The sequence below is a fragment of the Arachis duranensis genome, chromosome 4 (genome assembly GCF_000817695.3).
Source record: "Arachis duranensis cultivar V14167 chromosome 4, aradu.V14167.gnm2.J7QH, whole genome shotgun sequence".
NCBI lineage: Eukaryota > Viridiplantae > Streptophyta > Magnoliopsida > Fabales > Fabaceae > Arachis > Arachis duranensis.
In genome coordinates, this window is record NC_029775.3 from 77,962,115 (window position 1) to 77,978,754 (window position 16,640).

The 16,640-nt window shown below is 33.7% G+C and overlaps 2 protein-coding genes across 2 annotated transcripts; both read right to left on the reverse strand.

The window, feature by feature from the left end:
• Window positions 1-4,717: 4,717 nt before the first annotated feature.
• Window positions 4,718-5,632, reverse strand: LOC107484322 (protein FAR1-RELATED SEQUENCE 5-like). Its single transcript, XM_016104928.1, has one exon. The coding sequence runs from the start codon at window positions 5,630-5,632 to the stop codon at window positions 4,718-4,720; it is 915 nt and encodes a 304-aa protein (XP_015960414.1).
• Window positions 5,633-5,677: 45 nt separating this feature from the next.
• LOC107484323 (uncharacterized) lies at window positions 5,678-6,149 on the reverse strand. Its single transcript, XM_016104929.1, has 2 exons — window positions 6,096-6,149; window positions 5,678-5,992 (listed from the first exon to the last, which is right to left on the reverse strand). The coding sequence occupies exons 1-2, from the start codon at window positions 6,147-6,149 to the stop codon at window positions 5,678-5,680; spliced, it is 369 nt and encodes a 122-aa protein (XP_015960415.1).
• Between the last annotated feature and the right edge of the window lie 10,491 nt (window positions 6,150-16,640).

Below are 16,640 nucleotides of genomic sequence, written 5' to 3' on the forward strand. Positions count from 1 at the left end.
CGTATGGAGATGCTTTGTCCCTTCCGTCTCTCTGCTTTTCTACTGTCTTCATCCAATCCTTCTTACTCCTTTCCATGGCAAGCTGTATGTAGGTTTTCACTGTTGTTAGTGGCTACCTCCCATCCTCTCAGTGAAAATGTTCTACGCACCCTGTCACGGCACGGCTAATCATCTATCGGTTCTCAATCAGGTTGGAATAGAATCCAGTGATTCTTTTGCGTCTGTCACTAACCCCCAGCCTTCAGGAGTTTGAAGCTTGTCACAGTCATTCAATCATTGAATCCTACTCAGAATACCACAGACAAGGTTTAGACCTTCCGGATTCTCTTGAATGCCGCCGTCAATTCTAGCTTATACCACGAAGATTCCGATCAAGGGATCCAAGAGATAAACATTCAAGCCTTGTTTGCTTGTAGAACAGAAGTGGTTGTCAGGCACTCGTTCATAAGTGAGAATGATGATGAGTGTCACATAATCATCACATTCATCATGTTCTTGGGTGCAAATGAATATCTTAGAACAAGAATAAGCTGAATTGAATAGAAGAACAATAGTAATTGCATTAATACTCGAGGTACAGCAGAGCTCCACACCTTAATCTATGGTGTGTAGAAACTCCACCGTTGAAAATACATAAGAACAAGGTCTAGGTATGGCCGTGAGGCCAGCCCCCATGATCTAAGATAGCATAAGACTAAAGATAGCTACCAAGATAAGAATACAATAGTAAAAGGTCCTATTTGTAGAGAACTAGTAGCCTAGGGTTTACAAGGATGAGTAAATGACATACAAATCCACTTCCGGGTCCACTTGATGTGTGCTTGGACTGAGCATTGAAGCATTTTCGTGTAGAGACTTCTCTTGGAGTTAAACGCCAGCTTTTGTGCCAGTTTGGGCGTTTAATTCCCATTCTTGTGCCAGTTCCGGCGTTTAACGCCGGGCAGTTTTGAGCTGATTTGAAACGCCGGTTTGGGCTATCAAATCTCGGGAAAAATATGGACTATTATATATTTCTGGAAAGCCCAGGATGTCTACTTTCCAACGCAGTTGAGAGCGCGCCAATTGGGTTTCTTTATCTCTAGAAAATCTACTTCGAGTGCAGGGAGGTCAGAATCCAACAGCATCTACGGTCCTTTTCAGCCTCTGAATCAGATTTTTGCTCAGGTCCCTCAATTTCAGCCAGAAAATACCTGAAATCACAGAAAAACACACAAACTCATAGTAAAGTCCAGAAAAGTGAATTTTAACTAAAAACTAATAAAAATATACTAAAAACTAACTAAAACATACTAAAAACATACTAAAAACAATGCCAAAAAGCGTATAAATTATCCGCTCATCAATTATCCAAGCCTAATAGAGATGGCATAAGTAACTATAACATTATCTTATATTTGTCACTCACCTTTTCAGAACAACATTGACTGTATATCTGACAAGATAAGGATGGACACTGCGCTTGCATTGGCTACGGAGCACTTCAATGAAATGCAAGATGAAATTTGGGAGTGGTCCCTGGTTGACTGGAATTCTCGAAGGACTGCAAGACAAATCTTGCCATGAGCACCTATGGTTGTTATATACATGCCTTAGGAACCTACTTATGTCTTAGTATTATGAATGTTTAATATTTTGGTTACTGTCACGTATTAGTAGAAGGTTAATGTTCTTAGTGCACTCTATGCTAGCATGGTCCGTGAACAATATTAGCGCCGATTTAGATGTCCATTTTTTTGTTATCCCAATATAGTTTCAACATCCATGATGGTCATCTAAATTGGCTTAACTATGTCAAGGGAGCATTAGCATGCAAGTGCACATGTAGGTTTTGGAATGTCTTTCTTGTTAGCTACGCATGTCACTGCTGTTGTGAGAACTATTATCAACACTTCATTGAAACTAATGAATGCTTTGGACATCCTTCTATTATGTGTTGGGTCCTGCTAGAATTGTGGTTTATAATGCTTTTCACATCTTAACTACTTGATTAATTTCCCTCGTCATAAAAAAGAACACTTTTTTATTTTTCCTTGCATCTGAAAAAAAAAAGAACCACATTAAAGGGAGTTTTTCTTTGTTATTTTCTCCAGTACATTTAGTAAGTTCTTTTTCTTTTTTGGATAGTAGAAACTGTGTAAGCGCTGAACCCTAGCAAAAGATAATTCTACTATATCGTTGGGCTTCCCTTGTAATTTAATATTTTAACTAATAGGCTCACTAGATTACTTGATAGTTCAACTAAAAAAAGAGCTTCTTGGGCCTAGCAAAAGATAATTCTACTATATTGTTGGGCTTCCCTTGTAATTTAATATTTTAACTAAGGCCCAGCTGACTACTTGATAGTTCAACTAAAAAAAGAGCTTATTTTAACCGAAACTAATTGCCAAAAAAACACCAACGTATATCATTAAAATGTCAAAAACACATTGGAAGCCATCTTTGTTAACAAAGCCAGGTTTTGATTCTGTTAAAATGATACACACAAATTACCATCAACATTAACAAAGTTAAGTAGTACAACATTAACAAAGTGAAGTTGTAAAGTTCGTTCTTCGTCGTGCCTACATCAAATACGTAAAATAACACTATGCTAGTCATAGTCTCAAAATTCTCCTGTAGTAATGTGCCTACCATGGACAACTATTTGATAAGGGCCTGCTTGGTTGCTGTAGTCCCCTAGCAGCAATTCTGCAAATGCATAAGAAAATTGGGAAAACAAGAAATTCAACTTCAATCCAACTGCAGAAAAATTGGAGAAACAAGAAACTCAACTTCAATCCAACAATGTGATCTTTTCTTCAATTCAACACATCATACCAATTTTAGTGAAAGACTTTCCAAGCAATTCAACGAATAAGCTAAAGGGAAATTACACAAGTAAGAAAGTCACAGGGAAGTTAGCCTTCTTTAACTATCTGCTCTATCTAATATTGAACTAGATTTCCTTAAAAGCCCCAACCTTATCTATACTCCTACAGATATAACTACAAATAAAATTATAAAATGAACATGCAAATACTAAAGGGCTTGCACAGAGGATTTGTAACAATTCTATCTCTTTCTACATAAGTCTATATAAGAATTGGTAGAACTCAAATACTTTAGCTGCTATATATGTATGGTAAAGAGTTTTATCACATACATATGTAATCATAGTTCAAAAGATAATGACAGAATCTGAATACAGTTGCTGTAAAACATAACGTCTTTAGTATGTCCGAAATACATCTCATGCAACATATAATTTGGAATCATAGTACAAAAGAGTCATAACATGCAACTGTCAATAACTAATTCTCACTTAGAACATTATGTTTGGGCAGGAACAGATAAAAGCTTGTTGCCTACTATTGAGTATCCAACTAAATATTAATACTTATACAGAAGTCAGACAAATGATAAAAAAGAACCTTTTATTATCCAACTTTTTCTAAGATATCAGCTTTTGAATTGATATATTAGTGAATTTTCAATTTCAATGACAATAGTAATGAAACAATCCCTTCATCTAATTTTTTTAATAACAATATAAAGCTGTAGGACTTGTGCAACTTGTCTCATTTGGCTATCATTAGGCTTTGGTGTGTATATTTGTGGAATGAGCAACCACAGAGAACGGATTGAAATTTAATCAATAATAAAACAGTAATGTAAAATAAGGTAATACCTCTTCAACCTCATTTAGAAGCTCAGATCATCATACTCCATCTGTTGTGAAGCCTCGGCTTCTTGTGATTCGTCCATGTTATGCGATGATCCAAAAGCATCTAATTCATGCGTGGTGTCCTCACCATTCCCGGTTGCGCATCTACGAGTGTTATGGCCAGCCTTGCCACACTTTCTACAACGTTGGACACGCCAGTACCTCCCACGAGTCGTCACAACATGACGACCACACCCTTTATGTCTGGCTCTTGGAGGATCGTGTATGGACGCATCATCGCCCCCGCCTTCAGCAGTGGTCGCCAACCTTTTTCGGATCTTTTCTCTTAACGCGTCTCGTTCATTAGCTATTTTGGTCTTCACCTCGAAGTAATCCTCAAAGTTACTACAAGAAAGCTTTACCAGTTCTCTACAGTCATCGAGCATTGCCGCATGCATACTCATATAGGCTGCATCAGGAATCTCTCCACTAAAAACATGGTTATTTATCGGTGGTTGTTTTGCCTTCTTTGTCCAACGACCCAGTATAAGACTACCTGGAATAACAACCATGTTAAGTCTAACAAGTACACCAACTATGTGGACACATGGGATTCCAAAAGATTCCATGCGCAGGCAAGAGCATCTGAATTCATCATCTATCTCCCCCTACGAAACATTCCATGATCTACCTTGGCAATACATGGCCACCTCAAACAATGTACACGTGCTTGTCTTCTTCGAAGAAACTATTCTGACATTGCTAGCTAGTAATAGCACCTCCCGAAATAAGACAAAGACCTCTCGTGTGTATACTGCTGCTGCAAACCGCTCTAACTCCTCCAATCTTGTTTTCACAACCGGCTCTCCATAAGCAAATTTGTAATCAGCAACCACTACTCTCCTACGCATGAACTCTAAATACTATTGGAAATGCTCAATAAATTCCCTCAAGTTGTAGCCGTTGTGTATAAACTTCCCTATCTGCGTATTTAGCGCCTCACACCTTGATGTTGTCTTGAGCCCAGCAAAGAACTTACCCCTAATGTGGGCATTTGACGACATATGTTTCCTTTCATACATATCCTTGACCCATGATTTTTTTTTGCAACCCAAATTCTTCAACTGCATCATTCCATATATCTTCAAAGTCATCGACCTCCAAATCCCCCATTAAACAAAGACGAAACTTGGTCATAAACCGTGGAATACCTACTCGAGCGGTCGCATTATGTAGCAAGTGCCAGCTGCACAATCTATGATGTGCTTCTGGAAATACAGCTTTGATTGCACTCTTCATGGCTTGATCATCGTCGGTAATAACAGACTTAGGAGCCTTTCCTTTCATGGCCTCCAGAAATGCCCGAAGCAACCACACACATCTTTCCTCCCCTTCCTTTGAGAGAACCGCGCATCCAAACACAACAATGCGCATGTGGTGATCCACGCCAGAGAATATCACAAGGGGACATTTGTACTTATTCCTCCCGTACGTTGCATCAAACCCCATAACATCTCTGAAAATATTGAAATCATACTGACTTGCACCATCACACCAAAATATATTGTGGAGCCTCCGTTGTTCATCCAACGAATACTTCCAAAACATACAGGGGTCACGCCTCTTCAACATTTGTAAATACTTGAGTGCATTATCCGTGTCGCTTGCTCCAGCTCTTCTTTGCTTCTCAATTGCATTATAGATGTCTTTCACTTGAAACCCAACCATCTCGAATCCACCACTTTGGTTTGCAAATGCCCGAAATATTGTTGGAACTCGAAGGCCAGAGCTTCTCATAGTATTAATCTGGTGTAAATGCCTCGTTTTTATTGCCCGGTAAGACCATATCATTCCCCTAAACCTTGCCTCCAACATGTCATGGTTATGTTCATCGGAGAAGAAGTCAACATACCATCTCCTGTTCCTCGAGTCAACATGAACTTTTATCCGCGCATTACACCCGCATCGCGTTACTGGTCTAGGATCCATCTTCCTATCATTTCTGTGAACATGCTTTGCATCTCGTTCACCTTGTTACGAGCATACAAAAATTTGCCATATAATGTTGCCCTCATATCCTGCCTTCTTGCAGCGCCCTACCTTCGACCGGCGTATGGAAAATCCCTTAATTCGACCGTACTCGTTATAGAAGTCGTAAGCAGTTTTCAAATTGACAAACTCTATCATCATAATCTCCTCAGCTCGCAACGCATCAAAATCAATTGCACCAAACGAACCTATTCCGTCGAGAAAAATGACATCTCTTTGATCATCTGACTGACTAGCACCAATCGGAACGGATTCTGTTTCTGCAACAAAGGTCTCATTTTCTATCGGGTCCTCTTCCACCTGAAACAATCCATTACCATAGTAATACATAGTTGATGCCAAGAGGTTGTCCTAAAAAATACTCTTACTTTATTTTCCATCAAGATTACGATGATATGCTTACCCTTGGAGTGACATTCTCCTGAAAATTAGATGAAACCTCCTCGGTCCCCTCCATTGTTACTCGCCAAATCCCAAACCGCTAATAAATCGGAAACGAAAAAATCCGAGGATAAGAAAACAAAGACAAGACATCATAAATTGATCTAACCAATCTTATGCCTTGTCAATTGTATTTTTTTTATAGAAGGAATGGAGAAGACGTTGGAGCCATCATCACAAAATCACAAGTGGTTATGTTACTTAAGACTATCTACAAAACAAATATCACTTATCAACTAAGAATAACATAGGTAAGAAGTTTCATTTTGATACAAATTCAAAATTAGAAATGAAAGGAACATAAGGGGATTTTCTTTGCTTGCCTTTTTTTTATAAGAATGACATAGGCAAAACAATATAACAGCTACAATTTTGTTTTCCTTTTCTTTATTCTCCTTTTTTTCAGCATGGTTCATATCTTGTTGCTAATGGGGGCTCCAAAGAACCATCCCCTCTTTATACACACACAACAAAAAGAAAAACAACTCACATATATAAACTAAAAATATTTTTATCCAAAACAAACAATCAGAGGAAGCCAAAATAAAACAATATTTTTATCCACACATTATTGAGGATGGGTAGGTTGAAATACTGAAGTAAAAAACAATGTGAAACCTGTTATGTCTTCAAATCAACATTCACCCAGTCTTGACAAACATATAATCCTACTGTAGTAACTCATGTCAGTGATGTCACAATGAGGCCATGTGTCCTTCTATTTACTTTACCAGGTTCACTTAGTGCAGCTCAAATAGCTTCTTTGATGTGCAACTGTACCTCAATGAAGCCCAAGTCAATAAATATGGTAATGTCAATAAAAAGTAAAGTAAACACCCACAATAAGTGCATAACTAAAAATATATATTATTTATGAACCGTTTTTATGTTCAATAAAACTTAAGGAACTATGTATTCTAATCAAATAAGTAACTGACAACGTTAACATAAGCAATACGAAAGAAATAAAAGCAAATCATTGCAGATTACACATATAAGCCTAATATATGAAGGGATTAATTACTTTAAAGACATATACGTATTTCTTGTGATTGGAGATTTCGCACACTTCCTTAAAAAATTACAATCTGTTAAGCAAATCTTTCAATAAAATGACATATGCAAGGGCGGTCACAATTATCTTAATTGATTTCAAAGGGAAATATGAAAAAGAAAAAAATGAAAGACGACTACAAAATTCTGACTATGCTTAACCTGTCGCTAGCAGTGCAATCAAAAATACATAAGCAAAAACCTGAAGAAATTCAAGGCATAGAATATGTGTAGTCTGCATTCATAAATTGTGCACCTTTAGAAACTCATGATTTATTGAATGCCAACAGCATACTCACAAGTTTTACCAAAAATATGGTAATTAAAAATCCAATGCAAATTCCAAGCATTTGAAAAAGAGTTTAAGAAATTGAAACTTAAATTTCATTTGTTATCATAATCCATCATAACTCTTCTAACTATTATTTAATTTATTTCTACTTATAGCTAATTACTCTACTAATAATGTTAGGACCAAATGCTATCACTCATTATTGTTGTGCAACCATGAATCCCAAGGGAAGTTAAAGTGCAAGAATGTCAACATCAAAATCTTCTTTCTTTTTTCCTTGATTCCTTATACTAGCAACAATAAATATCCTCCAATTTTCCAAACATCTGGCCATTATTGTGTTTGAAAAATATTTTAGAAAAATACGATCACTAATGAGATAACAAATGTTTTATGTTAAAAAGCTATAAACTTGATATAGTAATTTTTTATTCATAAAATTTGTTTAAAAAATATCTTTAATTATTATTTTAGTATAAAATAGTTTTACATTAAAAATAATAATACCTCTTGTACTATTCTTTTTCTTTGAAAAAAATAGGAACTATTTAAAGATTTTTTATTTTCAAATGCACATTTATTAAATCAATGCGAGCAAAATAGAATCAAGTGAATATTGAATCACTTTATACCTAGTGAAGATTTTCATAATTATATTTACAGTCAAATACTCCATCCAATAAAGATAAAAATCATGACAGATATTAATTTTCTTCAGGTGTGAGTTTACCTCAGAGTTGTATTATCATCCTCATCCTTGGCACTTGTCTATGGAGTGTATTGGCTGGTTGATGACGGTGAATAACCAGGTCGACTTGGCGAGTATTCCATTGAAGCACTACAAATGATGAAACAGAATGGCAAAATTAATAGACATGCCCAGATATTTGGCAACTAAAATAATGATATATCTATAGATGCATACCTGAATTGTGGAGAAGTTAGGCTGAAATCCAGACTTGTAAAATGCAAAAATGTGAATTAGTCAAACAATAGAAGAAATGCAACCTCTTGCAATTTTAGCAACACATAAAAAAGCAAGAAAAGAAAGAAAGAAAGAAAGATATAGAAAACATTTGTACTGTTGTTCTTAACTTACCTGCTTGTTGGGCTGGATGGAGAATAAGTTGGTGATGAGGGGCTGCAAAATAATATGGCACATAGTTACTTGGAGTGAAGAACTATAACAAAACAAGTGTGCAGTTGAGAACTAAAGTTATTGGACCATTTTCAACTACCCAAAAAGCTACTATTGAGAACCAAGGTTAAGGCTCATCCTCATTTTAGTGTTGGCAAGTTCCATTTTTGCATCCATTAGCAAAGTTCAACAATCAAAAGAATCCAAAGAATGACTCACCTATAGTATGGTGATGTGGGACTATACTCTGCACATAATCGACTGTAACAAGGGGAAGTAGGACTATAGCTTGGGGATGTAGGTCTGTTTAAATAAATAAACAAATAATTTTTTTTCCAAGCCAATATTTTGTATAGACCCTTCACTATTTTTTTCCCTTTAATTTTCCTTACAGAAGCAGAAGAGTGTAACAAATTTCTTAGTTACCACTTATCAATATTGAAAAGTATGTTCAAAATATCTCAGCTTGCACTGCTATGAAAGGGTAAGCCTCGCCTTAACCAAAGAAATCTACAACACTTCAACTCAGTATCACATTTCAACACAAAATTCACTTTACAACCCATTAAAACCGTGAAAAACAACCCCATGACACGTCTGTTTGCTCCAACAAAGGAAAGAAACTTAGCAAGGTGAAACATACGACACTCATTAAAAATTAGGGGTTGTCGTTATAGGGTTCCCCAATTCCTACCTCAAACATTCATACAGCAAAAAACTGCACTAACCTCATGGATCTGAATCGTTGGATCTGGTGGATGGAAGGCGGAACAAAGAGATGTTGATATGAGTGTGCTGAGATTCGACCCTAGTGCGTCAGATCAAGTGGGCGAAGATACTCCTTTCTTGTAGCTCAGTCGAAGCCATTTCTCTCTGCAGCTGCTATTTCTTCTTGTTCGATGGTATATGCCTCTTCACACGACGTCGTTTTGCTCGTTTCAAGTGTTTACAGTACTCATCTAAATCATCAGCAAATTTATCTCTAAACACTTTCCTAAACACAGCTTTTGAACTAAATTAATATTTATAAATCAACCCCTATAACTTTTTTATTTTATAAAACCTCCCAGGTCCTTAGAGGACCACATTATTCTTTCCCCATAGTAGAACCAGCCTATTTTTTTTATAAAAGACAATGCAATCTTTTATTTAAAAAAAAAGATACTGTCGCACTTATTTTATTTTGGAATAATATGAATCATCTGTTAAAAATTTATCAAATAATAACCAAATTTAATTTTGTTGGATTTATTTGTAATTTGTAAAAATTTTATTAACAAGTTCAGTTTTAAAAAAATTCTTTCATTAGTAGTGGTTAAATAGAAAAGGATTATTCGAGAAGTGACGTGGTAAGTAATTATAATATGAAAATCTCTTGCAAAGTAAAAATAGTATTGCACAAAAATAAGACAGATACCAGTGAAAAAGATATTAATGGCGTTGATGGTAATAGAAGAAATAATGACAATAAAATATGATCGTATAATAAAAGTGGTAAAAATAGAAGTTATAACCATGAGAATGAAAAAGATGATAAGAATAGTGGTGGTAGGACGTAGTTGTCCTATTATTAGAAAGAATTTTATGAGATTTTAAATTTCATAAATTATAAATAAAATTTCAACAAAATTAATTTGCGTTGTTCTTTTAAAAGTTTTAATAAAAAAATTGTATTATTCTAAAATAATAATATTGACCCTGGAAGTGTTTTTCTTTTAAGAAGTGGTGTTTCCTTTGTGAAAAATAAACAATGAAGGGATTGGATATTTACTTTTTTGGGTTTTTTTTTTTTTAATTTCCTTTCATTTTACGTCCTTTTCTGTTTTTAGGGATGTTGTTTCCCTTATTATTAACTGCCGAAAACACTAAACAAACCGCGACGAAACAATACATTTAGCTGCTGTGGGAGTGTGGGTCATATGTACCGTCGTAGCAATTGTCAGTAAATGATAAATCGCTACGCTTTCAAAACAGCCGCTAATAAACTGCTGCCATAGGATTTCTTGGAGTGAATCTAGTTTCCATGTAAGCACCGATTTAAAAGATGCCTTTCTATTACCCGAGTCATTCCAAAGTTAGAAGTGAAGCGATTACAATGCGCATATATGTCATTTATTCAAGCTTATATTATTTCGTTTGCGGGGGGAGATACTAGCTTTTCTTCAAATGGATAAAGGTCAAAATGGGATTGTAAATCACAATATTCGAGAGCCATTCATCTATAGTATATTGGTTACTCGCTTCTATCCTATCTGATATATATAAAAAAAAAGTAAAATAAATAAATAAGGATAAGAATTGACTAAACATTTATCTATTTAATTTGGATTAGGTTATTGACACAAATTTCGTTTATATTTGGTGAAGGCATTTACATTGTTGTCGCCATCACCACCGTTCACCAAACGTAATATTTGTTTGTTAAATCCAAATGTCTTAATAACCCAAACGTAATCTGTGTTTGTTAATGATTATCTTCTTGGATGATAATAACCCAAAAAAAAAAACCTAATGTTTGATCAACTTGCTTCTCTTCGTAGTTGGCTTAAAAATAAACAATCCACCAATCATATATACATTGGGCTCAAATTATTGGTTTAAAATTTTAGCACGCATGTAATATAAAATATTGAACTAAATAAAATCCATTTATCATTTTGATAGAAAGTCATTCTTTAAACAATTGATTGAAAATTTAAAGAAATTATAAAAATAAGAAAAATACTACGGTGCTCTATAAATTACAGGATCCGAGTATTTTAATTTTATGGTATATCGTATATGTGATTTATAAATAATTATTACATATTTTTTTAATTAAATTTAATTCAATTTCAAAGTTTAAAATTATTAAAAATGAAAATTAAAATATTGATTAGATCAAAGAACTTAACTTTAAAAAACAAGCATTGCCTCTTGATTCTAACAATTTTAAATGGCTACAAAAATCTCACAAGAATAATTTATAAAGAAGTATTGAAATTAAATCACAATTAAGAACATGAAAACAACATATACATTCTTCAGTTTAATTTGTCTAAGAACGAACTCATAGTTACATATACCTTTTGGTAACAAGATTAACACAAGTTTTTTTATTTATTTTTTTGGAGCATCATAAACCAATATTTACACTTTGCACAAATTTATACCACTAACCAAAAAGCATGAATGAGGACCCCTTTACTTTCTTCCCCAACATTTCTATCTTAAGAAACAAACTTGGAACACTTGAATTAAGCCTTCATCTTCATCTTCACGCGGCGATTCGACGGTGTGTCAATCCTGGATGAGAAGATTGGACACTGGAAGAAGAAATGACCTCGGTAACACTGGAAGTAGAAGCAGAAGTAGGGTTTTGAAACCTACCCGAATCACCGGGTAGCCTCATGTATGAATACGAAGGTGAATCACAAATCCATGTTCCTGAAGCCACACCTTCATTACCATACTTGTATTGCATTATAGCCTTGTAAACAAAAGGAATAAGACCCTCCATTTTGAAAAATGTGATGACTGAGGTTGTTTGAATAGAAATCAAAGAGAATTTGAAAGGTTTATGGTTTGATTTGGAGTGTGTATGAATTGATTGCAGAATGAGAACATTTATTCTAGTATATATAAATGGATTAGAGAGTGACGATGACGTGGCATATGGAGTTTTTTTAATTATTTATTTATATATATATTAGATTAGAGTCCACGTTTTCACGCAAGGGATGGAAGCAAGAAATTTTCAACGCGAACTCACCATAGATGACCTTTGAAAGCTATGTGCAAACCAACAACGCCTATCTTCATAGAAGCACATACCACTAATTGGAAACAAATTAATTATCATGTTTTCATTTATTTATTAATTCTTTAAACTACTTTTAGAATAGATATACAATTTCATATTATTACTAATATTATCACATGGTTTCCAAAACGAATTTTCCCCTATATTTTCTTCTAAGATAATTAGGAATAAATATTTACAATTTTTTTAAAGCTAATTAGGAATAAATTATAGATGAGGCAAATTTCAGAAAGTAAATTCTATTTTTTTTTGTTTTTTGTTTCTTTATTATAGGTTAGCTAGTTTTGTTTGATGGGTTTGAGCTTTGGAAACAAGATTGGATGGTTTGGGATTTGATAAGTCATCCTTTATTATTTTTATTTATTTTATTCCTCCCTATCCTATGAGTCTATGACAGTCCACTGGTATCTCTTGAAACCTGGGTATTAATTTTTTAATTCTTATATTCTTCTTGGGTTCTAGCTGTTTGTTTACATGTTTTTAAGTAGATAGATTTTAGGGTGTTATAATTTAGTGTTTAATTTTTTTAATTTATTTTTTATGATAAATTTAAAAATTATTTGTTTTTATATTTTTAAAATTAAATATTAATTTTTAATTTTTAATAAATTAAACAAATACTTTTAGACAGCATAATAATTATTTCGCTCTTAAGTAAGGTGCCTGATAATAAATGAATAATGGTGGCCGCCACCTAGCTATATGTATCTCTGTGGTTGATGGCTGATATAAAATTTTTATAATTTATATATTAATCATCATGTTTTGCATATTGCTTATAGGGCCACACGGCTACACCTAACTCAGAGAATTATTTTATTAAGAGCTGATTTAGTTGTACTATCATCACTAGATATGATACAATTTTTCTTTTTATTGCTTGTGACTCACTTTTGAGTTTTCTTCCCCTAATGGTGTATATGCTTTTTCTGTCCATCAAATGATGCCCTTTATTTTATTTTATTTTATTTTTTCTAATGCAATCTTTATTTTCCTATTGCCTCGAGTCTTATCTTCTTTAAGTTGTATCACTTGTAACAAGCCAAAAAATCTGTCCCGTCCCATTTTATCTTGTCAAAAACCTGTTTTATGGAGGATTGACCTATTTCGTTCCGTTTAGTAAGGTAGTTCTAACTATCTCATTTTATTTAATTGTGAGATGACGCATTAAACTTGTTAAATCTTTTTTGTTATTATTATTATTAACTATTAAATAATATATATAATTTTATAATCATTTTAATAAATTTATAATTTCTAAAAGTATACATAAATTATAATTTTTATATTCACAAACATTAAAATATTTGTAATTATAAATATTGTCTCCAAAACAAAATAAATATAATCCCAAACATTGAATTTTCATCTTCATTTTCTCTTATAAGTTGAGTTGGAGAAAGTTGGATTTTGGCAAAAAAAATTGTAAAAATACTCCCTTGCCAAAAAAACACTAAGCCCGACAAGGAAGCCCATCCTGTCCCGCAAAGCCCGCAGTTTTAAGCGGTGTAGGTTAGGTGGACTTTTGCTATTTGGCGGTCTCAATTTTTCAGCCCGACTCGCCTTTTTTGACGGATTACACGAGCCAGCCTGACGAGTTTAAACCCATTTGTCACCCCTAGACTCTTATCTCTCATTTTAATTGTTTTCCTACCAAATTCAACATGTCAAGTAAAGAAGATTAAAAAAAAAAACACATACACATACTTAAAAACTTTAGGACGATCCTTATCAATTCTCTCTCACTCTAATAATAACCAAAGATATCAATTTCATATGAGAGAAGATTTGCAAAGGAGGTTATTAGGAGTCAACCACAAAATTATGTACACTTAAATAAACCATATTTAAATTATAACTAGCGTGATAATCCGTACAATGTACGGGCTTAATGTAATCTAAAGCCCTTTAAAAAAAATACTAAGAATATAACTAAAATATATTCTATAAAAATAGATATGTTGTATTAAATTTGGATAATAACAAAATTATCACTACATTAAAATAAAATAATAGAATACAACAACTACTCAATATGTCAATAAACAGTATAATATGCTTTGTAAAATAATAAAATATAATAAAAAATATTAGACACTAAAAAAAAAAGTCCAAGACAGATGTAGTTTTTTATTATGCATAATCTTAAAAACATAGATTGTCAAGATACCTATTGATAGCAAAACAAAATATTTACAGCATATCTAAATTTGTTCATTAATCTAAAACAAAATATGTCCAAAATAATTTAACATATAGTTCAAAATATCTATCAAACAGAGTTATACATAGGAGGCCTAACATCGCTGAATCGACAATTCTATCTGGCGGTTAGGTATCGACTTGAGTTTCAAGGTAATGCTACCCTCCTTTAAATTGTACACTCTGCAACATTCATTCCACCCGACCCCAAACTTCCATTCTCCACCTCTTCCTCCACTTTTTAGTAAGTGGAAAAAGAACAGATTCTTCTCTACATTGGAATGTGGACCAGTGATCGTCCAAATCGAACCATTTTCAAATAGTTTAAGATACGCAGCAAATTTTGAAGCTCAATACTGCACCGAATAATTCATAGTCAAGATAAACATAGTATTTTCATACCCAATGAATAACAGATTTAGGAAGAATATTTAATAAGCTTGCAAGAAAAAAAAGTAAAAGAAATCATTCTTTCGAGATAAACTTACCAGTCTAGATTGACCAAGATCCGAAACTGTGATGGTCTTTTGATAATAAACCTCTGGAGTATATCTAGTTCAGGATAATTTAAATATGTTAGTCACCACATTAAAAAATACCGATCTATACCATGATATTAAAATCCAAAACACAAGGAAAAAAGTTACACTTAGCATTACCTATGATCAGAAAATTCATTTGTGTCGTTACTTTGTTCGTTGCCCTCCATTGATAAAGTGCTTCCATCAGACAAATCTATCGGATTATGCAGATTATCCCCTACCAGTGTCCCATCTTGATTATTATTTTCATCACCATCTGATGAAAACTAATCATCAGATGGTTCAGACTCAGATAGAACCATCACATTAGGTGATGAGTCCTCATCAATCCTGGTATACTTTATATGAAACACTCTTGATACATTATCAAGTGTCTCTGGGTCCATTAGCTTAGGCACATATGAGTGAGGATCAAGATGAACTTGGATGGGTTGGTTGTCGTGATTCCACAATGAAATAAAAAAATTCCAAAACCAACATACCTAAATTGAACAGATGCCCTTCTATCGATAAAATAGAAAGTTCTAATCTATTCAAATGAGTAGTCAGTTATGAGCAACTGATCATTCTTTTTTATCAGCTCCAGCACTAAGCAATTATTTAGCTCGTCAATGATATAGAACATTGGCCCTAATCCTTCGCCATGAGTTGAAACAAAAGTTGGGGAAAGAGCTCTCTCACCCTATATTCAAATTTCTTCCTAAAGTTAATTCATGTCTAACAAAACATGCTAAAATGCATCACATAATATTACGTAATTATTCAGCAAAGAGAGGTATACATACATTTAAATCTACCATTATTACCAACTGAGCAACACAAGAGAACAATAATCACGTAAATGAACTCGCATTATAATGAGCATCATAAAAATAGGTAACTAAGTAAGAAACATATATCAGGTCTTTTTGAATGTCCAGAAAAAAATACTAAAGTTTTGAAAGAAACAATGAAAAAGAAATTGCTGTTATCTTGATGGATTCTGAAACCAAATCATGTACATAAATATCGAATCATCTTTTCACGTATTAATAAATGCTGAATTTTTAAAGTCACTACCTGATGAGCGGATAATTTATAAGCTTTTTGGCATTGTTTTTAGGTAGTTTTTAGTTAAGTTCAAGCTACTTTTAGGGATGTTTTCATTAGTTTTTATGTTAAATTCACATTTATGGACTTTACTATGAGTTTGTGTATTTTTCTGTGATTTCAGGTAATTTCTGGCTGAAATTGAGGGACTTGAGCAAAACTCTGAAAAAGGCTGACAAAAGGACTGCTGATGCTGTTGGAATCTGATCTCCCTGCACTCGAAATGGATTTTATGGAGCTACAGAACTCCAATTGGCGCACTCTCAACGGCGTTGGAAAGTAGACATCCAGAGCTTTCCAGCAATATATAATAGTCCATACTTTATTCGGAAATTGACGACGTAACTTGGCGTTGAACGCCAAGTACATGCTGCTGTCTGGAGTTAAAC